This window comes from Bubalus kerabau, chromosome 21 (genome assembly GCF_029407905.1).
Source record: "Bubalus kerabau isolate K-KA32 ecotype Philippines breed swamp buffalo chromosome 21, PCC_UOA_SB_1v2, whole genome shotgun sequence".
Taxonomy (NCBI): Eukaryota; Metazoa; Chordata; class Mammalia; order Artiodactyla; family Bovidae; genus Bubalus; species Bubalus kerabau.
The window spans coordinates 36,405,985-36,433,004 of NC_073644.1; the positions used below are offsets into that span (position 1 = coordinate 36,405,985).

At 49.8% G+C, this 27,020-nt stretch overlaps 2 protein-coding genes across 4 annotated transcripts in view; one reads left to right on the forward strand and one right to left on the reverse strand.

Annotated features, from left to right (window-relative positions):
- The window catches only part of TMEM241 (transmembrane protein 241), a 120,573-nt gene extending 117,789 nt beyond the window's left edge, over nucleotides 1-2,784 (forward strand). Inside the window, exon 16 of one of the 3 annotated variants that reach the window (XR_008706784.1) lies at nucleotides 243-309. Coding sequence is in view for 1 of the 3 variants with exons in the window: in XM_055559487.1 (XP_055415462.1) it covers nucleotides 243-303 (61 nt within the window). In the remaining 2 variants the exon portion in view is untranslated. Of the gene's footprint in view, nucleotides 1-242 lie in introns of all 3 variants that reach the window. The other 2 variants (XR_008706786.1, XM_055559487.1) reach the window with 2 other exon arrangements.
- A 16,529-nt stretch (nucleotides 2,785-19,313) lies between these two features.
- Nucleotides 19,314-27,020, reverse strand: part of CABLES1 (Cdk5 and Abl enzyme substrate 1) — a 104,588-nt gene continuing 96,881 nt past the window's right edge. Inside the window, exons 8-10 of the mRNA XM_055559058.1 lie at nucleotides 25,390-25,496; nucleotides 23,185-23,392; nucleotides 19,314-20,573 (exon numbers count right to left, since the gene is read on the reverse strand). Coding sequence (XP_055415033.1) covers nucleotides 20,433-20,573; nucleotides 23,185-23,392; nucleotides 25,390-25,496 — 456 coding nt within the window. The 3' untranslated portion in view covers nucleotides 19,314-20,432. The remainder of the gene's footprint in view (nucleotides 20,574-23,184; nucleotides 23,393-25,389; nucleotides 25,497-27,020) is intronic.

Consider the following 27,020-nt stretch of genomic DNA (forward strand, 5'->3'; position numbering starts at 1 on the left):
CTGGTCAGGATGGTTGGGACACGTCACCTTTCTCCCTGAGGGACAGCTGAGGTTTACCCTGGACGACTGGGCAGTCCGGGACCTGACTTGAAGTCAGGCAGTGTGGGCAGAGGACAGGATGCTCAGCTGCATGATGAGGGAGCATCACTTGTCCTGTGGTAGGTGGACACCAGGCAACTCCACACGTCCACAACCTCTAGGCTCCAGAAAGGGCAAAGGTGACCTCTTGCTGTTTCTCGCAGCCTCCTGCTCGGCGGATTTGGAGAGGCCTTGCTGGTTTTCTCAGAGCGGAAGGGCTCCTAAACCCAGGAAAAGTGGACTCCCAGGCTGTAGTGGAGAACACCGGGTTCTCCAGGTGATAGAAGAAAGCGAGGATGGAGAGGCGTCACTGCTCGCTGCGGCAAGGAGAACTCTCTTTCTGGGGTCTCTAGGATGCTTCAGGGAGTGGACTGTGTCGAGAGGCTCCCCAGGTCCAGCTGACTGTGCCCTGTGCCCAGGCGTGCAGAGAGAGATGCAGGGTTTCACCTGCGTGGGGATGGCTCCGCCCTCCTGGATTGCTGCGCATGCTCCTTATTAAACACCCTTCAGCAAGCAAGCTTTCACTGCCGGGTGGTGGAGGTATTGTATCGTGTTTTTGGTTTTGTTTTGTGATTTCACAACCCTGAAGTCTTCTCTGAGGATGTCCTTTCCTTGCTGTCAGGTTGGCTTGCCTCGAACCCACACTCACTCACTTAGGGGCACACAGAGACTTCCATGAGGGGGCTTCTCCTGGGGGCCGAGTAGGGGGGCAAATGGGAGTCCTGGGCCAAGTAAGACGCCAGCAAGGACACTGTTCCTCTCCAGCACTGAAGACTTTCTGTGGTTGTGTGTTGTGTTGAATTCTGAACACCCTTTTGGGCCCACCATCAGGTTAAATCGATTACCCAAGGGTAATGATAACCACTGATGAATAAGTGCTGACGGATGAAATAAACATAAATATGCAAACACACACATATTTTTATTCATAACCCATGTAATTCCCTGATAGATCAGAAGAGTTTTCAAATCATTGGAACCTGAAATATATTTTTCAGGCCAGATTAAAAATGTAAAAGTCTAAACCTTGCCTTTATGGGAGTCCAGAGAAATTAATTTGCATGGAATGGTCATTTGATTCTGAACTTTGATGGTGGTTTAAGAAAATAATGTCTAACTGTAAATATCCCTGCTCATAAGAGGTTTTCTGAATACATTATGCTCTGCTAGGTGTCAGTTTTGGTCATTTTGAGATGTCAAAGGTAGTCAAGTCCGGAGAGTCCTGTCCGGGCAGGATCCAGGCATTGCAGGATTGGACACACATGTCAGTAACGAAGGACCATCTCCAGCATCTGGGAAACAAGCCTTGTCCATTCTTGGCCTTGTGAAGACTAAGGTCAGCTGAGTTAGGACATTCTTCTCACACGTTTTCTCCAAGCTGTTGCAAAAAGAAACAGAAGATGAAACAAATAGGAATGGATTAGTATATGCAGACCTTGAGTACCTTAAATTCATTTCCTTGTCTTTTCCTGGTCTCTGCTTGTCATTTAAGGTAAAGATGTTCAGAGTGACCTTTATACATATATGGTTGCACTTTGCTTTTTGTTCCTAACTTGTGATGTCAGACTTGCTGCTCAGGATCAAATAGAAAATCTGGGTTTACAATTTTCCTTGTTCTATTACTCCCGTAAAACCCTCTGTACTATCGAGGCTGGTTCCCTGTTTGCGGAAAGTGACATCTGTCCAAATGTCATCTTATGTCTGTCCTTCCAAGTGTCATCTGAGCAAATGAGATTCCTGAGGCTGGAAAGAGCTGTGCACAGTTAACAAGCCCCCTCCCCTGTTCTAGCAGAACTGACTTCAATAACAAAAGTTAGCAAGTTGCAAAAGTAGCAAGCTTTTTTTCTTTTGAAAGAATCTCTAGCAAGGATTTTTGTGTGTGTGATTTTTTTAAAAACTGCGTTCGAGAATTCCATTGTTTTTAAAATCTCAGGTCTTTTCTTAGTTTGACACCAGCAAGAGGCAGAGGGTAGGGGTTACCTCAATATATTGTTCTGTTTCCTTTAGCTTCCATTTCTTCATGGGCTTTTTTCTTCAACCACCATCTTTTATGCCTAAGTTCACATGCTCAGCTCTGATCTGAGGATGAGCCTGTTGTTATTCAGTTGCTAAGTTGTGTCCAACTCTTTGAGACCCATGGACTGCAGCACACCAGGCTTCCCTGTCCTTCACCATCTCCCGGAGCTTGCTCAGACTCATGTCCATTGAGTCGGTGATGCCACCCAACCATCTCATCCTCTGTTGTCCCCTTCTTCTCCTGCCTTCAATCTTTCCCAGGATCAGGGTCTTTTCTAATGAGTTGGCTCTTTCCATCAGGTGGCCAAAGTATTAGAGCTTCAGCTTCAGCATCAGTCCTTCCAGTGAGTATTCAGGACTGGTTTCCTTTAGGAGGATGAACCTAGAGCTCTGTAAATCAAGGGACGTCTGTCTCCTTAGCTCTTAATCTTTGTGGCTCTCTGGGTCCTTGGGCCCCCAGGCAGGGAATCCACATACAACCCCAGCACTCCTTTTTACCTGAAATGATCCATTTGGTCAAGACCTATCTGGGGCATGTCCTTGGTGGCTGCAAGTCAAAGCCAGCGTGTTTTTAGTTTAGTTTTTTTTTTTTTTTTAATTTGTCCAAATAATGACTATGATTTCTGTCAAGAGAGGCATGGTTCTGTCTGGTGGTGTATTATTACAAATCTGCTATGGATGTAAAGAAAAATAAACCATTTATTTTCTTGATAATTTGCCTTTCTCTTCAATGTTGACAGGAGAGTAGAGTACACAAAAAAATGTTGTTATCCTGGGGGAGTGAGTTCTTACATTTTAAACACAGGCCTGGGGACTTCCCTGGTGGTCCAGTGGTTAAGACTCTGCTGCCACTGCAGGGGGCACAGGTTTGATCCCTTGTTGGGGAACTAAGATCCCTCATGCCCTACGGTCAAAAAGAAAGAGAAAGAAAGAAATCCAAATACACCAGTAATAATAATAATAAAGCCAAAACACAGGCCCAGACTTCTACCAGCGTCCAGGCTACTTATCTCTGCCGAGCGAGTTCTGCCCAGCTCCTCCTGTAGGCCTGCCCTGGCCCGTAGGGTGACCACCAGTCAGCTGTGGTTGCTGAGCACCGTGATGGTGTTTACACACCTTGCAGTTCCTGTCTCTCTTGAGTCTGGGCTGGCTCTGACATACTGGCGGCCAGTAGGAGGTGATAGAAGCTGCCAGACTTCCAAGGTGGAGTGGAAAGCAGCCTCGATCTTCTTGAACAGCCTCTGGGAATCCTGAGCTGCTGTGTAGAGGTCTGACTCCCCTAAGGCGGCTGTGCTGGAGAGACCAGGGACAGGAGCCCCACAGACGGTCCTGCTGCACCCAGCCTTCTAATGGCGCCCAGACATATAAGGGAAGCTGCCCTGGACCCTCTGGGCCCAGCCACTCTACCAGCTGCCGAATGCCAACAAGTGGCCTCAGTCAGAGCCATGTGGTGCAGAAACATCAGAGCCTACATGATGCCTGACCACAAAATCATGAGATACAGCAGAATTGTTTCAAGCCACTATGTTTTGGGGAAACTTATCACACAATAGGGGCTTCCCAGGTGGCCCTAGTGGTAAAGAGCCGGCCTGCCAATGCAGGAGACATGAGACGTGGGTTTGATCCCTGGGTCAGAAAGATTCCCCTGGAGAAGGGCATGGCAACCCACTCCAGCATTCTTGCCTGGAGAATCTCATGGACAGAGGAGCTTGGCAGGCTACATTCATGGGATCGCAGAGTCAGAAATGACTGAAGCAACTTAGCATGCACACAAATATGCATCACACAGTAGAAAGCCTTGCATTCTCCTCCTCTCAGGTGGATCTGATCTGAGCACTCTCAATCCCTCCCCTGAATGGACTCTTGCTGCAGAATAACCAGTGTCTGCTCCAGATGCCCTCCACCCCGGAGCTGCCCTGAGGAGGGGGCCCCACTGATTGTCCGAGGCTTGCCCAGATACCCATTACAGAGCAGGATCTATGCCTTTGGGTCAAAGAACCTCACATTCATTCATTCAAAAGATACCAAGAACCCACTATGTGCCAGACTCTGTTTTGGGGCTTGTGGATACAACTGTGAATAAGACAAGTGCCTTGAAGCTTACTTTCTAGTGGTAGAGACAAGAAACAAGTAAATAATGAAATTTCAGAGAGACTTAAATGCTTTGAATAAATATTGCCCAGATGGGAAACACAGTCTTCTGAAAATCTGATGAAAAGTAAGGGATATCTCTTCCAAAATGTGCAGTCTCATACCTGCGTGCACACACAGACATGCACACACATATATACTGACACACGCACACAATTAAGCATGTAGTCAGGGGATTTATTCTCCATGAAGTCCATCTGTTGGGCCTCTGTTGGACTCCAGTTAAGAACAAAGGAGTGAGAACCTCTTTGGGGGACACGGGGTACAGTTGATTGTCCCCATAGTGGAATGTCCCCCACTGGTCTGAGTGGAAGCCAGATCACTAGTACTAGATGGGCCTTGTGCAGACAATAGTGCCATGGAAGGCTTGGCCCTGCCTCGGAGTTGCTCTCAGCTGGTGTGGGAGACATATGCAGACCAGAAGATGGATCTTGTGGTCAATTTCAAGGACATGATGCACCGGGTAGGAGCCTGAGGAGATGCTGGGAGGAGACGTCCGGCTGTGAGGCCCAGTATCGAGGCTCACTGTGGGCCTCGCAGAGTGTCGCCCAAAGGCCTTCACTCCTGCGGCCTCTCACCTAAGCCTCGAAGGAGCTGCCAGTGGAGGAGCTGCCATTGGCCTCGTTTCTCAGAGGAGAAGGTAAGTCGCCTCCCTGTGGGGGATGGGGGCCTGGGGATTGGAGGGGCCTGTGTGACCGCGCAGCCCTGCCTTTCAGCATCCACGGTGTCTGTCCTCCCCATGCAGGTGACAAAGGGCTGGAGGGAGCAGAGATGGACTTGGGAAGTCTGGCCACAATCAGGGAGTGACCGCCGGCACGTCAAAACTCAAGAGGGCAGGCTGTGGGTTGGGCTAAGACTGGGCTGTTTTGAAGGCCTGGCTGGGAAGTCACATTTGTGAGCTCCGTGATGCTCCAGATGGGGTGCAGGTGCTCCCCTACATTATGTCGCCTGCTCTTCATACCCCTGGACTTAAAGATGACCCCTCTGAGAGCCTGACAGGGCAGGAAAACTCAGCCTGCTAACCGCTCCTGAACTGAGATTCCAAGGCAGCTTTCACGACCCTTCTGCCCTGGCCCCTCCCGTGTTATGGGTAGTCTATGAGTTCTGCCCACCTTAGCCTCACTCCACACCACTGGGGTCTGAACAAACCAGAGGAGCCAGGCCCCCTCACTGGCAGCCCTTCTGCAAGGCTGAGGGGAGTGCTGTCCCCCGGGGGCGTCGGCTGCCCTGGCCCCACACAGGCGTCTTTCCAGCAACTCCCAGGTCCTCTGACCCAGGCAGTGGACCACTGGGAAGGCCAAGCAAATAGTGGAGCTTGCATGAGGCTCCCTGTGTTCTGGAGACTTTCAGAGACTTGGCCATCCTGTGCTCCTGGTGAAATGAGGGATCCTTTGCTCCTGCTGTGAGCTGGTTTTTTCAGTGGCCTGACCAGCAGTGGATTGCCCTTGGCAAAGCAAACATCGGCATACAGGCCTTCATCCAGTTCCATCCAGGACACACTGGGCCAGGGTCTGAAGGAACGGCGCCCCGCTCCACCCCCCAGCTCCCCTTCCCTTGGCTGCGGAGGGTGGAATCCCGTTTAAGCAACCGCCTGAGCCAAAAGGAGCATTTCAGTCATTTATTTTGATGACTGTGTGAAGAGGCTGTGGGCTTGGGCTGCTGCGCCCCAATGTAAGGCCACTGTGCCCAATTTTGTCTTCACACCCGTCACTCTGAGGGAGCCCCTGGGAGAGCAGTGGAGACCTTGGAGACGTGGGGATTCAATTCAGGCACTGTTGCCTGGGTCCATGGATCTGCATGGCCAATTATTGAAAAGGGCTGTCTCAGTGGGGGACAGACCCCTAGGTTCTGTCCATGTTCTCTCACCACCCCGGCAAGTGCTATTGATCATTCTTTATTGATCGCCTCTTCTCTTCATCACATACCATCGAATGCCCACTGGCCGCTAGTCTCTGCTATCTCCAGGTGTCTCCAGAATGCTCCACGTCTTCCAGCAGAGCTGACCTGCCATCTCTGTTGCTGCAGGTGAGCCCTGGCTCCTCACACAGGTGAGGTTGTGGGTGCTCAGCCTCCCACGGGGGCAGCTGTAAGTTGTCCTGGAGGCAGGAGCTCCCTTGTCCTAGCGGGAAGTGCTCTGGTGGCCTTCTGTGTGACTATAAACTACAGCAGATACACACTCCCTGTTCTTAGGGATGCCCCGAGTCCACAAGAAGACCCTAAGACTGAGATTTTTTTTTAATTTAAATTTTAAAAAATGTAAAAAATTTTAAAATTCTATTTATTTAACTTAAAAAAATAACAGCTTTATTGAGATATAATTGACATGCCCTAAAATGTACTCTTTTAAAGTGTACAGTTCAGTGGTTTTAGTATATGTACAGAATTGTGCAACCATCACCACTGTCTAATTTTATTTTTTTTTAATATTTATTTGTTTGATCCCTGGGTCAGGAATCTCCTGGATCCCCTGGAGGAGGAAATGGCAACCCACTCTTGCCTAGGAAAACTCCCATGGACAGAGGAGCTTGGCGGGCTGCAGTCCATGGGGCCACAAACAGACAAGACTGAGTGAGAGCAGAAACAAAACCAGCAATTGGTTTATTTACTTGGCTGCAGTGGGTCTTGGTTGCAGCATGTGGGGTCTAGCTCTCTGACTAGGGATTTTACCTGAGCCCCCTGCACTGGGAGCATAGTGACTTAGCCACTGGACCACCAGGGAAGTCTCACCACTATCTGATTTTAGAACATTTCCATCAGCCCCAAAAGAAACCTTGTACCCATAATCACTCCTTCCTCCCTCCCCCACTCCTGCTGACCCAGGTAATCCTCTTTGTAGCTCTGCAGATCTACCTCTTCTGGAGATTCTGTATGTACAGGGGTTATGCAGTAGGTGGCCTTTTGTGTTAGAATCAGGTTTGTGAGTAGTTCATGTCCTTCTGTCAAAGCTGCCCTCCCTGGTAGCTATGCGTCTGCCTGGAGGAGCCAGGGGGGCAGGTGTCCTGAACATGAAGAAAAACTGGGGGTGGGAAGAAGGCTGCCCAGACATCTGCAGGTAGGCGAGGGAGCTCCAGAGAGGCGGCAGGAGAGAGGTGGTCCACACTCTTGCAGAGCCCAGTGGCCACATCTAAGGTTCATTTTTCAGCCAAAGCCCTTTATGATTCTCAAGCCTTCAGTAAAGTCTGTTTCCCATCACAGCCTGCTATTGGCTGTCCTCCGGGGAATAAAGGGCCAGGGTCTCCCATTTGTGGTGAAGCTGGACAGGGGAGAGCAGGAGTGGTCACCACTGTCCAGCTGGTGGCTCCACTTTAAGAAGCTTTCAGCTCCCAAAACTGCCCTCCCCTCTCCGGAGGTCTTGAAGGTACAATGGAGTCAAACTCGTCATTATACTTGTGTGTGTTGACTACTTATCACATGTTCTCTAAGTAAAGTGCTCTCTCCTGGAAAGAAGGAGAGAACCAACATGGCCATTTGAGGGTTCACTTCCTACAGAACAGATTCATGCCCACAGGTGACAGACGACAGGGACCAAGAGGGTCTTCCGTTATGAGACGAGTAAAGATGGCCCCAGCATCCCACTTTTCCAAGAGCCCAGGCCATTTGCAATGTGATGGAGCCAATTCCCCACTGCTCAGATCTGAGTCAGCCTTGTGACTTGCTCTGGATGATAAATGCAGTGGAAGTGACCCTGCCCATTTTGAATTAATGCCTTATTAGAAGTCTTGGACACTTCCACTTGCATTCTTGGACTTAATCCTGCCAAGCCAGTTTAGTAAGAATGCCCCCTCCCTCCACTTGGTACCTGACCGAGTTTCCTCTTGGTATTTTTCCATCCACTGACTCCCTTGCCCTGCCCATTGGCTGTAAATCCCCAGCTGCTTCCGTTGTGTTCCAAGTTGCATTCAGTCTTTATCTCCTGTTATCTCAAGTTGTCTTGACTCCTATTGCAATAGTCTTAAATTAAGTTTTTCTTGCCTGTTTAACTCTCTCTGATGCATATTTTCATTGACCACTTCCACTGTGAGAATTAGTCCGGATGACCTGTTGGAGAATGAGAGACCATGTGGAACAGAAGTCAGTCCTCCCAGCTGAGGCCATTCTAGACCACCCACCCTCAGATAACTGTAGTCACATTAACAAGCCAGGTCAAGATCAGATGGACCCCGAGGCTCTTGAGAAAGAGTAAATGTCCCATAGTTCACTCCACAATGATTTACAGTGAATTGATTTGCAGCAATATGGCTCAGATGGTAAAGAATCTGCCTGCAATGCAGGAAACTCAGATTTGAACACTGGGATCAGGAAAATCCCCTGGAGAAGGAAATGGCAATCCATTCCAGTATTCTTGCTTGGAGAAATCCATGGACAGAAGAGGAGCCTGGCAGGCTACAGTCCATGGGGTTTCAAAGAGTCTGACATGACTGAGCGACTAACACTTTCACAGAGAAGAAAAGCAGAGCAGAAGGACCTTTAAAAAGAGCCTCTGCCCTGAGCACCGTGGATCCTGCAGGGTGTTATGGCTCCCGTGGCATTAGTGAGGGGGCAAATGTGTGTTTTTGGCCACTGTTCCCGGAAAGGAGGGAATAGAGCTGCAGCTGACTGCGTGGGTATTGCAGCCACTGGGCAACAACACAGAAGGGAGGGAGAGAGGTGCCTCGGGCAGGGAGGGACCGGCTAGTGCTGGGGCTGCCCTCCTGGGATGTGCCAGCTGGGAAGCGATCAAGTCCTGTATTCCAAATCCCTTCAAGTGAAGGCATTAGGACTGAGTTGTTGATGGCAGGCGAAGAAGTCTGCATTATCAGCAGCAGAGCCTCAGGTTGATGTCACCCCTTGAATGTTCTCCTCCCAGTCTGCCCCTCCCCCCGCCTGGACCTACTGTTCTCCACATAGCTTCTCTCACCTTCTCAGCCCTTCTTTTTTATTTTGGCCAATTGTGGTAAAAGATACATAAGACAAAATCTATCATTTTAAACCCTTTGTAAGTCTACACTTAGGTGCATTCACAGTGTTCAAAAAACAAAGATCATGGTATCCAGTCCCATCATTTCATGGCAAATAGATGGGGAAACAATGGAAACAGCAACAGACTTTATTTTCTTGGGCTCCAAAATCACTACAGATGGTGACTGCAGCCATGAAATTAAAGGACTCTTGCTCCTTGGAAGAAAAGCTATGTATGACCAAACTAGACAGCATATTAAAAAGCAGAGACGTTACTTTGCCAACAAAAGCCCGTCTAGTCAAAGCTATGGTTTTTCCAGTAGTTATGTATGGATGTGAGAATTGGACCATAAAGAAAGCTGAGTGCCAAAGAATTGATGCTTTTGAACTGTAGTGTTGGAGAAGACTCTTGAGAGTCCCTTGGGCTTCAAGGAGACCCAGCCAGTCAATCCTAAAGGAAATCAATCCTAAATATTCACAGAAAGGCCTGATGGAGAAGCTGAAGCTTTAATACTTTGGCCATCTGATGTGAAGAGCTGACTCATTGGAAAAGATCCTGATGCTGGAAAAGATTGAAGGCAGGAGGAGAAGGGGGTGACAGAGGATGAGATGGTTGGATGGCATCACCGATTCAATGGACATGAGTTTGAGCAAGCTCCAGGAGTTGGTGATGGACAGGGAAGCCTGGTGTACTGTAGTCCATGGGGTCGCAGAGAGTCGGACATGACTGAGCAACTGAACTGAACTGAATGGGATTGTACAATCATCACTGATGTCCATTTCCAGAATTTTTTTTTATTATCTCAAGTAGAAATTCAGTACCCATTAGATAATAACTCTCCATTCCCTCTATTCCTTCCCTGTCTCCTAGCTCCCAGCAACCCCCTTTGTAACCTCTATTCAACCTTCTGTGTCTATGAATTTGCCTAGTCTAGATATGTCATGTGAGTGGAGTCATATATTTGTCCTTTTGTGTCTCTCCAGCACTTTATTCTTTTTTAAAATTTTTAATAGAAAGATTAATTGATTTACAATATTGTGCTGGTTTCTGCCATACATCAACATGAATCAGCCACATGTTATAGCATGTGGGATCTAGTTCCCTGACCAGGATCCTGATGTGGGAGCCTAGCTTGTGATTGCGGAGGCTTAGCACTGGACCACCAGCAAGTTCTTGCACTTTCTTTAATACCCATCCTCCTTCCTTTGGCCTGCAAGAGTTGGGCTGCATGACTTTGGCCTTAAGGTGTCCCTGTTCCCATCAAATCCCCAAACAAAACAAAACAAACAAGTCACTCTTCCTGGTCACACTGAGCAGGGCTGGGAGGACACCCCGCCCTGCATTTTCTTCTCTGCCTTTGAGTCCAGCTGTTCTCACCCATGCCCTCTGCAGCCCTGGCTGCTCCCACTGCAGGTGGATGGAGAGCATGGATGGCACCATGGGCCTCAGGTTTGTCTCAGCAACCCCCAGAGAGTAGGGTCCACATTCTTTGAGCAGCTCCAAGGGGCCTGCCCAATGTGAGGTCAAAAGCTCAACAAGTAAGTTGAGCTTCAGTAGCCAAAGCCCTGACTTGAGGTGAGCTGGAATCAGACCAGCCCTGTGGGACTGGAACAACACGATGGAACCTGAGGCCTGTAGACACCTTGTCTGTCCAAGGTTGGTGAGGCCAAAGAGATGCTGGGGAAGATGCGGAATATTGCTAAGTTTCCACCCTCTGCTGCTCCTCCCTCACCCTAACACAGACACACACACAAACATACACAGTTGCTCACTCACAGACACTCATGCACACCTGCCTCGGGGACTTATGTTTTTAAAGCCTGAGGTGAGAGGTTTACTCCAGCTATTAATCAAAAATGTGTTCTAGAAGACCCCGGGGGCCGTGAACAGTGGGATCAAAGGTGACACTGAGAGGGAGAGAGGGAGTTTTCCCCAACTTCCTAGAGGGTACAGTGCTGCTCTGGCCCTTCAGCACTCTGGGGACAGTCCCCGGGGGCCTGTGGGCAGGGGCTGCGGTGGCCCTTGAGGTGGGGAGGCTTGAGGGCCTGTGCTTCCCTGAGGAGGTGTGGGGGGAAGGGCTGGCAGCTTGTTGTCGCGTGTCCCTCTCCCAACCCCGCCCTGGGGACTCTTCGGTGGTCTTCCATCAAATCAACTTTGCCCCCAGTGGTAGACCAGATAGTAAATCCACTTTGTCCTCAGACATGGAATTTATTTTCTTTCTTCACTTTCATTGTGAAGCTGATTCTTCAATGTTGAGAATTCTCTACTTGCCTTTTCCTGGTTAGGGGGGTCACGGCTGCCTCTGTTGAACAGGGGATTCTGGGCAGGAGTGGAGGAGCCCCATGGAGCCCCAGTTCTTTAAAACAGGAGGGGTAAACTAGTCTCCTCACAGATTTGTGGAAATACTTAAATGCGAAAAAGTTATGTGTGTGTGTGTATAAGTATGTGTAAACATACATTCACTGCATATGTATGTATTTATATGTACACGTACCATATATAGGCCATCTGTGAATGTATGGGGCTTAGATGGCACCCAGCACATCATAAGCCATAAATGTTACTGTTGAACCTTATCATCACCTGGGACTTTCCCTAGCGGTTGGCTTTCTGTGGCAGGGGACTTGGGGTATCCAAGTAAATGAAGTGTGACAATGAGGTAAAGTGACTTTAAAATCTCTTTGCACTCACATATCCCAGAGGGTGTGGAAGGTTACCTAGAAACCTTCATTCATTTCTTTAGGAAGTCATAGAACAGGGTGGATTACGTTCTCTACACATTCACAAGCTCAATCTCCAATGGCTCTCTGCACCACGGAAACCATGGTTGCTCAGGCTGGTTCATGTTCCCAACTTTTGCAAACACTTTCACTCTCTTGGGCTTCCCTGGTGGCTCAGATGGTGAAGAATCTGCCTGCAATGCAGGAGACCCAGGTTCAATCCCTGGGTTGGGAAGATATCCTGAAGAATGAAATGGCCACCCACTCCAGTATCCCCAGTATCCAGTATTCTTGCCTGGAGAATCCCACAGACAGAGGAGCCTGGCGGGCTACAGCCCATGGGGTCGCAAAGAGTTGGACACGACTGAGAGACTTAACCCAACACCCACCTCTTACGTAAAGGGAAAATGGAAGCTCTCAGATGAGAACTGTCACCTTCCCAATCTCTTCCGGACAAACCTGCTCCCCTGAGCTCGCCTCAGCCCCGCTTTTCCCTGTGGAGAAGTCCCTCCCTGCTGCTCATTTTGATTCCAGCCCCACCTGCCTCCTCAGGAAGCCGAGCTGCCCTCTCTTGGTTATTTAAACTTTCCCTGACAACTGGCTTTAAACACCCTCAAGTCTTTCAACACAACAACAGCAAAAAAGGAGAACAAAAAAAATGCTGAATTTGACTTCTTTCTTTAACCTAGTCACCAGCAAGCTCCCCAGGTATCACCAAAACACCCACTAATGAGACAAAGCCGAGGGCGCCAGCTGCTGCCCTGGCCGGGAGGGGAGAACAGCAATATCTGGAATTCAAAACCGGGAAGACAAGGTCAGAGCTTGCCAAGAATTGCAAGTTTGGTTTGATGAGGGTATCTCAGGTGGGGAGTAGAATCAGGTAATCACGGATCAGTTCAAAGAGCCGGACACGACTGAGTGACTGAACAACAATGTTGGATCAGAATCCCACAGTCCAGGCCGGGCGGGGATGGCAAGGTGAAGGGACTGAAAAATCTTTAGGGACAAACAGGTGATGCTTTTCACAGAACAGCTGTCTTGCGGGGGAGGTTTCCGTAGGAAACACTTTGCTTGGGAGGACAGTCCCCTAAGAGTAAAGAAATGCCAATACAGAGAGTGGAAGGGCCCCGCCTCGTGACTTGTGACTTCAGGCAGTAAGGTGTAGTTTCACTTCCCTCTGTCCAGGCTGAGTGTGGGTAGAAGGTTTGGTTCTCAGCCTCAAACTTCTGCCCTAGCGCCTTCCTCCTGTTCATGACTCTACTTCTCAAAAAAACCCCCCAAAACAAGATATAAACAAAAAAGCTCTTCTCTGCCTGCTGATGCCCCTTCCTCCCCTCCTGCTCCTTCCTGCACCTTCCTTTGGGAAGCAGGACTCACTGAGCCAAGCCTGGATGCCACAGAGGCCTCATTATCTCCCTGTCCAGTACCAGAGGTCAGCGCTTAGGGATAACTTGGGTTTAAAGAAGCAGCAAGGCACCTAGCACCCATCTGCCGCCTCTCCCAGATCCTGAGTCCCAGAGGGCAGTCAGCACCAGTGTTTGCCCAGCAGTGGGGACAAGAAAGGAGTGACTCCCTGGGAGTGAGTCGGGGAGAGTCAGTGAGTGAAATGCTATGGGAATCAGGAGGACACTTCCGGCTGAAACGAAACAGACAGGCTGGGAGCAGGAAATGGAATCAGCACACAGTGCATTGTTGCAGAAAGACACTTTCTTGTCATGTCTCCGAGTCTCCTGAGATCTGAACTCATGCCTAGGGTCTGTCGTGGGCAAGAGCAGGCAGTCTCAGCCCTTGCCTCTTACTCCAAGCTCTGCAGCCCAGGGCCTGGCTGGTCTGACTCAGGCCAAGCTGGTGAGTGGAGCCTGGAACTCTGGGTGAAATTGACCCAGAGTCCAAGAGCAGGCTTTGCTTAAGGGGTTCAGTGAGCAGAAGGCCCTTCCTTGACAATAACCGTGCCCCCACCTCAGTCTCGGGGGGTAAAGTGCTGGCTTCAGGTCTATCTTTCCCTCTTTAGCCTTCAGGAAAGTGACCTTTTGTGGGAAGGAGGAGGTGCTGGGACAGCGTCTGAAAGTCAAGGTGAAATAGGACTCCCTGTGTCACTGGGCTTCTCCAAACTCCTTCCAAGAGGTGACTGACCACCTTCCAAGAGGTGACCTCCTGCCCGGCCTCCACCAGATAAAGATGCTTCGAGAGCTGGTCCCTGCACCCTGCTGCACTCCTTCGTAACCACCTTGCTCTGGCCTCCACCACCACCCTCTTCTCCCCCCAGCTGGTGGCTGAGGCAGGTGGCTCCTTGCTGTGTCTCTGCTCTGCAGCCCCAGCCCACCCCTCCTCGCCTTGCTCAGAGCTATTCCATTTCCCTTGGATTTCTAGGGAGCTTGTCCACGCTCTACACCCCTGACCATAGATAGCATGGCCTCCTGGTCCTCTGAGGGACCGTGTAACCCAGCTGCACCCCAGGGCTCTAGCAGCCAGCTGCCCCATGGGATAGGGCTCATCTCATTGGACTCACAGGGCCTCTGATGATCCCTCCACCTCTACCCTCTGCCCGCTGCCCTCCCATCACCCAGCTCCTCTGAAGGGTCAGGAGCAGGCCTGCCTTTACCCAGCTGCCTGAGCACAACAGTCAGAGAGGTGTCCCTTCCTCCACACTTGTGCCTTGGACACAATTTGGTGAGTGAAGCTACGGCTGAATCGCAGCCTCCCAGCACCTCCTCAACTGGGCACCTGGGCAGGGTGCAGCCACACAGCTGTGCCCTACATGGAGACGCTGGGTCACCTACCCTGGGAACCCAAATGAGTCAGTGTACCTTCCTTCTCTGGTCCTAGACATCATATCTGTGCTCCAATAGCTTCCCCTATAGAGCAGGACTTTTTAGGTTTTTGCTAACTCAGTTAAGTTCAGTTATAAAATTGATGATGGCCATTTATGGAGCACCTACAGGTATTTCTTGTAGCATCTCATTTGAGCCTCCAGAACCCCTCTGATGGGAGGTATTAAGGCCCCTAGCAGGCCAGCAGAGAAGGCAATGGCAACCCACTCCAGTATTCTTGCCTGGAAAATCCCATGGGCGGAGAAAGCCCGGTAGGCTGCAGTCCATGGGGTCGCGAAGAGTTGGACACGATGGAGCGACCTCACTTTCACTTTTCACTTTCATGCATTGGAGAAGGCAATGGCAACCCACTCCAGTGTTCTTGCCTGGAGAATCCCAGGGACTGGGGAGCCTGGTGGGCTGCCATCTATGGGGTCACACAGAGTCGTACACTTCTGAAGCAACTTAGCAGCAGAAGCAGCAGGCCAGCATCCTTCAGTGGCTGGTTGGAGGTCCCCTGGTCTGCTGGCCCCAGAGTCTTCTCCTTTGCTTCTCTGCTTTCCTTTCCCAGGGTTGCCCCCTCTCGACTTTCAACTGGCTGCTGCTGCTGCAAGTCATCCTTTCTGATCTGGGCCCTCCTGTTTCTGGCTGTTGCTGTTCCCAAAAAAATCTCTTGCCCGCCGTCTCCCCTAGAAAACTGCTCCTGCCTCCTTCTAATGGGCTTCTCTGGTGGTTCAGACAGTAAAGAACCTGCCTGCAATGCAGGATACCCAGGTTCATTCCCTGGGTTAGGAAGATCCCCTGGAGAAGGGAACTGCTACCCACTCCAGTATTCTGGCCTGGAGAATTCCATGGACAGAGGAGCTTGGGGGGCTATAGTTCATGGGGTCGCAATGAGTTGGACACAACTGAGCAAGCATGTGTCAAGCATCATCACATGCTGAGAACAGCCTGCCCAGGGGGGTGACTCTTTCGTGATGCTTTATTTGACACAACCAATATTTACGTGGCAAATTGCACGTGCTAGATGCTGTGCTGGGTGCGAAGGGGTATGGCAGCAGATACCATTCCTGCCCTCATGATCCCTGTGGTCCAGAGTAACAGTTAATGACTGTGAAAGGGCTTCTCTGCACCTCTGATGCGGGCCCAAGTGCTGTACATGACGCTTGGGGGCGAGGCACAAATTGTCTCCAACAGCTTGTAACCCCTAAGCCATTCCTTGGCTCTACCTTGTGAAGTGGGTCTCGCTGCCAGCTGATGGCTTGCCCGAGGTGAACTTGGCTTCGCCTCAGAGCAAAACGAATGTGCATTTCCTAGCCACACACTGACCGGAGGGACAGCAGCCAAGGAACATGCGGAGCAGAGGGGCAAAGAGAATTTGTGTTAATTGTACTGCCTGTGGAAAAGCCACACACATGTGCACAATGAGAAGCTGATGGATTGAACACCGGCAGACACCCACCCTGGCCATGTTACCCTCACTGTGATCTTCTTACTTTTCTTTTTTTGATGTTTTTTATGTGGGCCATTTTTAAAGTCTTTATTGAATTTGTTACAGTATTGTTTATGGTTTTTGTTTTGGTTTACCAGCCACAAGGCACGTGGGATCTTAGCTCCCCAACTGGGGATGGAACCCGTACTCCCTGCATTGGAAAGTCATCTTAACCATTGGACCACTGAGGAAGTCCCCTTTAATTTTGGGGGGCCCTGGTCATATTACTGGAGGAGACCCAGGTTCAATCCCTGGGTTGGGAAGATCCCCTGGAGATGGGAATGGCTCCCCACTTCAGTATCCTTACCTGGAGAAGTCCATAGACAGAGGAGCCTGGTAAGCTACGGTGCATGGGGTCGCAAAGAGTTGGACACGACTGAGTGACTTTCACTCACATGCTTATATGGAGGAATTGTACCTCTCAGATTTTAATGCATACAAATGTCCGTGGAACCTTGTTGAGATGCAGATTCTGCATGTATCACAAGGCCCCAGGGGATGCTGACGCCCTGATCCTCAGACCACACTTTGAGCAGCAAGATGGAAGGAGGAGATGATACATAGCACCATCCTCGCCAGGTGTGTCTTCAGGGATCAGTCAGCCCTGTGTTTGCAGACCTTCTAGAATATCTATCTAGAAGTCTTGATGCAGTGTGGGTTATCAGAGCTAGCAGTCCCTGCTTGGGCAGTAAGAGGACCATGCCCTTCAGTGATTATTTTCTTCTCTTAGAGCTTTTTGGCTCATCTCTTGCCTTGCACTTGCCCTCCTGGAAGCCACGTTTACGCTAGTGTTGACAATATGTGACCCAGATTTATCGTGTGGATGTTTCCTCCCCCGTGGGGCCCTCAGCTGGGACCTGGGCAGCAACTGTCCTGAGAGCCCCCAGATGAACTCAGGCTGTCTCTGGAGGAGGGGAGACCCTGGGCTGCTCCCCCAGAAACCTCTCTCTTTGAAGAACTCCTTCTATTGCTGGATAGATACTGCAATTAATGGGTAACGAAACTACTTGGCTCAAACCTGCTCAGTCCCAGCCCGCCCCGCCTCCTCAAGTGCAGACTGCAAGGGAGCCGAGAAGGCTTCAGGGAAAATGAGTTATAGAGGCAGCCAGGGTGTGGGGGGTGAGGGCTGGCCATTCAGCACTGCACCGGAAATGTCTGGGAGAGACAGTTCAGCGGTGAGGGCAGTAACCAGACCTATGTGCTGCTGGGATATGCAGGGGACTGGCACCTTCTGCCACCCCTGTGCCCGCATCAGCAAGGCAGGGTTGTGCTATGGAGCAGTTTGTGTAGGGTAAGGGGTGGCCCCAAATGGGCCTGCTGGGTGGACCACAGAAAGAACAGAGGAGTTTCTGATCAGGAAAAACAGCCAAGGAAAATGAACAGCTTTGTGTTGTGTGTGGGTTGCTTGCTTGAGGGTAGGTTTGACTGAGGAGGGGGAGGGTGTGGGTAGAAGGGAAAGGAGGGACCCTACTGAGTGTCACTGGGCTGAGGTTCCAAGGCTTTTAGGGGGCGGGAGACTGACCCTTCCTGGCAGGGCACACAGCGGGGCCCATGGCTTCGGGACAGGCTGGCTGCTTTGCTGGCTTCGGGCTCTAACAAGACTTCACAGTCGGGCCATCAGAAGAGAGGCACCCCCGGTCCACGAGGCCAGGCTGGGGAAGCTAAGTCAGGTGGAGCAGCTTCCTGCTGTCCGCCGGGCACATGGCTGTGGTGGGCTTCCCCACACACGTGGCCTTTGGGAGAACTGCAGGGGCTTCAGGCAGCCCTTCAGGGAGCAGGGCCTGAAAGGGGCCTGAACCTGCTCCTGTGGAGGAGGGTAGACGGGGGCAGAGCCTCAGGATCTTCTAGAATAGTCTGCCTTCTCTCCACACAGACTCGGGCTGCCTCCACGACTCTGGACCAAAGGCTGAGCGAGGATGGGAAGTGACGGGGAGGCGCCAAGTCACAGGCAGGCTCCAGCAGTGGCCCTGGTCCCCTAGTCTCCACCTGGTTCTCCTTTCCCTTCAGAAAGCTCATGAAATGGACAGGAAATAGAGAGACCTCTGCACAACATCTTTCGTTCTAAGCCTCCTGCCCAACTAAATTAAAACCAATAAACGCCTCACTTAACAGACCCACAGGTCAAAATAAACTTTTAAATTAAGTCGTAAAAAAAACAGACCCACAACTTCGTAAGTCTACCTCCTAAATGCCAAAATCCAAACTGCCCCAAACCGAAGAATGTTAGCCTGACTTTAAGACAGGGGGAGGCTGCAAGGTGTAGCCCAACACACATCTGAGCTGGTGGCCTGTGTCACCCATGGGACGTCCCCCCAAGCTTGGCAGGAGACTCAAGGTGGAGGGATGGCAGGGAGCCACCTGGAGGCAATTTCTAAATGCAAGTGACCTGGCTTCTATGTAAGGCCTTGCACCTGAAGAACTTCCCTGGTGGCTCAGATGGTAAAGAATCCACCTGCAATGCAGGAGACCTGGGTTCAATCCCTAGGTCAGGAAGATTCCCTGGAGAAGGGAATGGTTACCCACTCTAGTATTCTTGCCTGGAGAACTCCAAGGACAGAGGAACCTGGTGGGCTACAGTCCATGAGGTTGTAGAGTCAGACATGACTGAGTGACTAACACTTTCAACTAGTAATTGACGAATCGGGCCAAAGAGGTCACGTTCATCATACCTCCTGACAAAATCATCTCACAACTGAATGCAGTTAAGGAAATCCGTTTGCAAAATATTTAGGACTAAACTTGGTTGCAGGTCCTGTTTGCTCTCTCCCCCACCACTCTTTGAATTCCTCCAACCTGTGACTGTCAGATTCTTTCAAACCTTGCTAAGTAAAGCTGGGTACACTCTGTTCCCCCATCGTCCTTTCTCTGGGATGAGAAGCTCTGAATCTGTATGTGGGATTGACGTGGAGCTGGTGGCATCTGCAAGGCATGGTGAGGGGTGACTGCTGAGACTTACATGTCTACCCATACATGGGTATAGAAATCATAAAATATTTTAATTCTCTTTTTACAGGGCCACAGGCTTCCTTGTGTCAGGTGAATCCCAGCAGGCACCTCTCTCTGGCAGCTACGAGGTGATGACATGTTGAGGGGCCGCCGTACAGTTAATCGGTACAAGTTGCAATGAAACCTCTGCACTAACAGCCCCGGGGACATGGTGATGCTAAGAGTTGCTGCCTCTTTGATTGACTTAACCTCAGCTCAAGACGCAGCTTGTCCCAGCTGTCAAAAAGTCTTGAAACACCAATCATGCATCTTACCCCTATTCTGGATTTTATAAAACACTTTATATATATACATATATATATAGATATAGATAGGTAGCACAAGAAATGTGCCTGTGATGCACTCTAACATAGAGCACAGGAATACACCCCACGGAGCCCAACCCCAGTGTGTCCACAGGAGAAAAGTGCGAAGGTTCAATGCGCACACGAGGTGTGACAGTGGAAAGGTGCAGAGTGCCGTGCGCCACACCTCTCCACGCGGCCCATCTGATGGTGACAGCTTGTCACCTCTGTCCCGCTAGTGGTGATGGGAGCAGGAACAGAAACTATGTGATTAGGATATCCATGTGGTTTGGAGAGAGTGATGGTTATCCAGAGATTTATCTAGAAATAACTGTTGAAGGTCAGTATGCCTCCAGGCTGGGGTCCGCGGGTGGGGCTGGCTTTGCAGGTGGAGGCTGATTCGGCATCTCTCAAACACACAGACTCTCACACTTCTCCATACACTCCTCCGAGGGAAAGTGCACTTCCAACAGCGGCTACAAAAATAGGTTGGCACGCTCTTTTGATACAGTGAGGGAATCTTCTAGAAGCTTTCCCCCTACTTCCACAAATTCTCTTCCCGGATCTGCTCTAGAACTTCGCACTCCGACTTGGAACGGGTCCAGAGAGAAGGCCCTGGACCACGCCTGCAAGGTCTGGGTGTGGCTGCGAGGAAGTCCCAGAGGGGCCAGCAAGGGACTTGTACTCATGCTAGGGGGCAGCCATCTTCTGGACGGGTCTCCCCTTCCTGGTTGAGCAGTAATCCGCTCACTGCCCATCTCGTCTGGCCAGATGAAAGACTCCCTGAAAAGTTCCTGGTACGGCTTCTGTACAGAAACAAATGTTGAGAGGGAAAAGAGTTTGCTATGTTGAGCTCTAGTTTTGCATTTCCAGTAGTATGGCGCTACCACTCCGGGCTCAGAAGAAACGGTCCCCGGCCCTCCCAGGAGGCCTGTGCTAGGAGCTCTGGACCAGGCGTCTGTAGTGGGGCATAACTTCGTGCTCTGGGAGGTGAAGGGCAAACTCCAAGGCCACCAGCACTGGGAACTCAAAGGCAATCAGTTCTCGTCGATTCAGCCGGAACTTCTCTTCCAGTTTCTGCAACAAAATGTAAGAAAACCAAAAGGCTTTTAGCCTTGAAATAAAAATCCTAGGTTTTCTCCATGTGTAGTCTCTATATCCATCAGCCAGCATTTACAGAGAACCCCGTTATGGGCAAGACTGTGGAGGAAGAAAGGGAGGTGTCAGCTGTGTTTCCTGCTCGCAGTCCTAGGGCAGAAGGACTCATACCTCCTGAGGATCCACAGGCTACCGGGAGCCTGACATACATCCCATGACTTCATTTAATCCCTCAATAATCTTACGGTGTCAACTGAGGAAACCAGAAGGGAAAGAGACACGTGTACCCCAATGTTCATCGCAGCACTGTTTATAATAGCCAGGACATGGAAGCAACCTAGATGTCCATCAGCAGATGAATGGATAAGAAAGCTGTGGTACATATACACAATGGAGTATTACTCAGCCATTAAAAAGAAATACATTTGAATCAGTTCTAATGAGGTGGATGAAACTGGAGCCTATTATACAGAGTGAAGTAAGCCAGAAAGAAAAACACCAATACAGTATACTAACGCATATATATGGAATTTAGAAAGATGCTAACAATAACCCTGTGTACGAGACAGCAAAAGAGACACTGATGTATAGAACAGTCTTATGGACTCTGTGAGAGAGGGAGAGGGTGGGAAGATTTGGGAGAATGGCATTGAAACATGTAAAATATCATGTATAAAACGAGTTGCCAGTCCAGGTTCGATGCACGATACTGGATGCTTGGGGCTGGTGCACTGGGACAACCCAGAGGGATGGAATGGGGAGGGAGGAGGGAGGAGGGTTCAGGATGGGGAACACATGTATACCTGTGGCAGATTCATTTTGATATTTGGCAAAACTAATACAATTATGTAAAGTTTAAAAATAAAATAAAATAAAAAAAAAAATCTTACGGTGTCAGTGGTTTTTCAAATTATTTATTTATTTATCTGGCTTCACCAGGTCGTAGTTGCAGCATGTGGGATCTAGTTCCCTGGCCAGGGATCGAACCACGGCCCCTTGCTGTGGGAGCATGGAGTCTTAGCCACTGGACCACCAGAGAAGTCCCTGAATACACTGAATTTTACAACAGGCATGCATATAACTGTCCAAGAAGGTCAGTGTTTCCTTGCTTTGATGACATTCTACTTTAAAAGCAAGGACATCGAAAAGTCTACAAACAATAAATGCTGGAGAGAGTGTGGAGAAAACGGAACACTCCTACATTGTTGGTGGGAATGTAAACTGGTACAACCACTATGGTGAACAGAATGGAGGTTCTTTAAAAAACTAAAAACAGAGCTACCATTAGACCCAGCAATCCCATTCCCGGGCATATACCCAGAGGAAATCATAATTCAAAAAGATACATGCATACCCGTGCTCACTGCAGTGCTATTTACAATAGCTAAGACATGGAAGCAACCGAAGTGTCCATCAGCAGAGGAATGGATAAAGAAGATGTGGTACACATATACAATGGAATATTACCTAGCCATAAAAAGAAGGAAATAATGCTATTTGCAGCAACATGGGTGGACCTAGAGATTGTCTTATTGAGTGAAGTCGGACAGAGAAAGACAAGTAACACGATATTGCTTGTATGTGGAATCTAAAAAAAATGGTAAGGTTCATTTGTACAAAATGTACACTACGTACAAAACAGAAATAGTGAAAACAAACCTATAATTACCGGGGGAGAAAGGAAGGGAGTAATGCAGTGGGAGATTTTGATTGACATATACACACTACTTCATATAACACAGATAAACTACAAGGACCTACTGTATAGCACAGGGAACTCTGCTCAATACTTCTGTAATGGCCTATATGGAAAAAGAGTGGATACTATGTATATGTGGGGGCTTCTTAGGTGGTGCTAGTGGTAAAGAACCTGCCTGCCAATGCAGAAGACATAAGTGACGCAGGTTCGATCCCTGGGTTGGGAAGATCCCCAGAGGACAAAATGGAAACCCGCTCCAGTACTCTTGCCTGGAAAATCCCATGGACAGAGGAGCCTGGTGGGCTACAGTCCACAGGGCTGCAGAGAGTCAGACATGACTAAAGTGACTTAGCGTGCACACACGCACAGACTATGAATAACTGATTCACTTTGCTGTACACCTGAAACTAACACAACATTGTAGATCAACTATACCCAGATAAAAAATTTTTTTAAAATAAAAGAAAGATATTACCACTTAATCAAGCCCATGCCCTTCCCCAAAAATGAGGTGGCTGAGGTCACAGGAGGCCAAGGTGTGTTGAGCCAATGTGACTGATGGACACTGTTGGTCACAATGCCCACAAGACCCCTGGCCATCACAGTGGCTTCTGTGGCTTTTAGAATAAGCTCACCCCTCTCAGTGCCTGAATATGGATTTTTATGGCCAGACCCAATACTAGGGATGTCCCATCTCTCTGTTCTAAGACAGCCCAAGATGTGGGGTCTGACATTTGCTGCAGAAGGGCCGACCTCACGGTCCTGGTCCCTCAGCTGGTACTAAAGATCAGAATTCTCCCAGGCAGGGTCACCAGTCAGGCTTTCTGAGAGACCAATGCTGGCCTGGAGCATGTGCTCCCACTCCAGCCAATCAGGACTCAGGCCACTTACGTCAATTAAATGCTTGACTTCATGCTTTTTGAGGTCGCTTCCGATTTTGGCCGCTAAGAGCACGCAGGCGCCGGCACAAAGCTTCCGGTTCTGTTTGTTCAGTTTTCCCTTGAGGGCGAGCTTCTCAAAGTAGACAAAGGCCATAGCCACCGTGGGCTCCTCGAGGCCACAGTCCTCTTGGGCGAGCTTCCGCATCTCTCGTTTCAGGCTACAGAAAAGCGGGAAAGAGGGAAGAGTCTTGTTAGAATATGGAGTTTCAGAGGACTGCAAAGAAAAAGACTATCCTGTCTTGAAAGCATCTTCTCTTTCTCAATCTCAAAAGGGTGATGTGGAATGGGAGTCAATCTCTATAAGCAAGATTTATGTTATATGTGGGCAACACACTTAAGAGATCAAACCAGTCAATCCTAAAGGAAATCAACCCTGAATATTCATTGGAAGGACTGATGCTGAAGCTGAAGCTCCAATACTTTGGCCACTTGATGCAAAGAGCCAACTCCTTGGAAAAGACCCTGATGCTGGAAAAGATTGATGGCAAGAGGAGAAGGGGGTGACAGAGAATGGGATGATTGGATGGCATCATTGACTCAATTAACATGAGTTTGAGCAAACTCCGAGATAGTGAAGGACCAGGGAAGCCTGGCGTGCTGCAGTCCATGGGGTTGCAAGGAGTCGGACAGGACTTAGTGGCTGAACAACAACAGACTTAAGTCACTGGGACTTTGAACCCTTCTCTGTTGGTTAGCCTGTATTAGACCATGTCGGTTCAGGACCATGGTGAACTCAAGTGGACAGCTGAGGGTCTGGAAATGGAATAGAGCCATTCACAGTGACAGGAGGAAACAAAGGTCATTCCAGAGAGATAGTCACTGAAATAAATTAGGTACTTGGTATCAGCTCTGCTGAAGATCACTTATGGCCACTAACTATGGCAGAAGAGGCGTTCGACTAAGAGTGCAGCAACCAGGGGAGGGAGGCCCACGAGGGAGGGGACATATGTATACCTATGACTGATTCATACTGATGTATGGCAGAAACCAACAGAAGATTGTAAAGCAATTATCCTCTAATTTGTTCTTGTTCAGTTGCTTGGTCATGTCCAGCTCTTTGTGACCCCATAGATTGTAGCATGCCAGGCTTCCCTGTCCTTCACCATCTCCCGGAACTTGCTCAAACTCATGTCCATTGAGTTGGTGATGCCATCTAACCATCTCAACCTCTGTTGCTCCCTTCTTTCCCAGCATCAGGGTCTTTTCCAATGAGTCAGCTCTTCTCATCAGGTAGCCAAAATTAAAAATAAATAAAATTTTTAAAAAAGAATGCAGCAACCAACGTTCCTATGAGAATTGCCTGGCCAGCAGACCAAGTATGAATAGTTAATTTTTCTTACTTCTTGACACGGAACATGCCAGAATCAAATCAGTATTGGGATACGTACTCACATGTAGGTTGGCACATGTTCCAACACTGTATTTGTGTATAGTTTAGCCTCCATTACCTACCACACACACACACACACACACACACACTGAAATATTGCTGTCCTGGCACACAGTCACCACAACACAGGTCAGCTTCTCTCCAACCCAGCAAGACTGGCAGATGTGGGTCACCGCAAGGCCGACCCAATCCTCTGCAGGGGAAATTGGGGCCTGATTTTGCTTTGGCTGTTTTGCTGATGGCTTACAGATAGGGCTTGGCTGTCACCTCTGGGCGGACGACTGTGGGTAGAGTTATCTCAGACCCTATAATGCCAGCTCTTTTCTGTTTTGCCTGCATTTAAGGAAGCAGGGGACCGAACGTTTCCTATTCTGACTTTTCCATAACATAAATCTTACTGAACTGTGAACCACAGAGAGTATGAAATGATTCTTTCATGAGCAACCTCCTCCCCCACGCCCAGATCCTTGTCAGCTCGTGTCCAGCCTCCCTCGGCTCTCACACTTCCGGGCGCTGGTCAGCCAGCATCGGACGAGCCTCTTTAATTACAGCTGAACATGACCTGTTTCACTTCCCCAGAACAACAGAAGAGCCGGCATACAAAGAGTGAGCTCAGTTTGTGCTGGGGGAAGGGCCTGGGGGGAAGTTCAGGTGGGGGCCCAGCCCCAATGTGTGTGTGTGCTTGGTTGTGTCTGACTCTTTGCGACCCTCTGGACTGCAGCCGGCCAGGCTCCGCTGTCCGTGGGATTTTCCGTCCCCACCTACCTCCGAATTTTGCTGAGTGTTAACTTAATGTGAGGGAACTTCTCCTTGAAGGTCTCGTTCATGTCCTTCTTGAGATCGGAGGGCTTCACATAGTCAATCACTGTGGTCTGAAACAGATCGGGCCACGTGAGTCACTCCTTAAAATACAGGTCATGGGTCATAATCACGTGCAAGTCACAGCCAACTTCTAACACTCCCACCACCAGCAACGGGGAACCCAGGCCAGAGCCATCTTGAGGGCTCTGCCGGATGCAGGAGCCCGTCGGGGCAGGACCCCTGTAGGTGGATGGAAACGAAAGCCCAGTCATCAGCAGGACCTGGCGACATTTAGAAACCCTGGCCACCAGAGTCAGTGCCTGGCAGACAGTCACGAGGTTTGTGATGATGTGAGCAGGTTCAAGCAAAGACGCTCCATCTTTGTTGGGTGCCAAAGCCGGGTGAGCCCCCAGCGAGGATATTCCAGGAGCTGGAGGTGGGATGGGGGATGACTGGATCTCACCCAGTGGCAACAACAGCACCTCTGCTGTTTTCTGTCTTACATGTAGATACACGCAACGCTTCTTTCCACCTTTTTTTGGTGTATGGGATACTAGTTCCCTGATCAGGGATGGAAATTGTGCCCCCTTCAGTGGAAGCATGGAGTTTTAATCACTTGAACTGCCAGGGAAGTCTCAGCACAACACTTCTCTTGAAAGAAGCCTCCCACTGCCAAAAGAAAAGTTTGCAAGTGCCTTCCAGCCACCCTAACCTTATGGAGGAGGAAACAGAGGGTCAGAGGGGTGACGAAGCTTGTCCCCACTGAGGAAGGGCGCACTGCTTTCCTGTTCTGAATCAGACTGAAAGAGTAGTGGTTAGTAGCAGCCAGGAGCAGCTCCAGGCGGCTGAAGGTGGAAAGGGTTGGGGGGCGGAGGCTGGAGGCTCCATGTCCAGCGAGTCAGGCAACTTGCAAAAAGTGGCTTAACCTCCCTGAGCCTCACCCTCCTCTTTGCTGCACAAGATAAGAATACCTGTCAGGCTGCTTCACAGATTTCTCTCAAAGACCAAACAAAGAGAACCCAATGTATCTAAAGCACACTGGAGAATTTTATCGAGAAGACAACAGGGAGATGGCAGCCAACTGGGCTGTGCTCCTGTTCCACTGCTGCTAAGTCACTTCAGTTGTGTCCGACTCTGTGCAACCCCATAGACGGCAGCCCACCAGGCTCCCCCATCCCTGGGATTCTCCAGGTAAGAACACTGGAGTGGGTTGCCATTTCCTTCTCCAATGCATGAAAGTGAAAAGTGAAAGTGAGGTCGCTCAGTCGTGTCTGACTCTTCGCGACCCCATGGACTGCAGCCTACCAGGCTCCTCCATTCATGGGATTTTCCAGGCAAGAGTACTGGAGTGGGGTGCCATTGCCTTCTCCGCCTGTTCCACTGAGTCAGTGTCTAAGGGCGGGGCCTTGCTCTCAGCACTGTGATCTTGCCCAGGTGGTTTTTATGCAAATCAGATCCTCCTTTGCCTCACCTGCAATGTTACTTCTGCAGGATCATCTTCCCTAAGTCCCCGGGTGGACTTGCCTAAATCCTAGGCATCCCCCTTCGCTATACGCTATGGCTTGGATAGCCAATCCCCTTCCAGACGCCGTGCT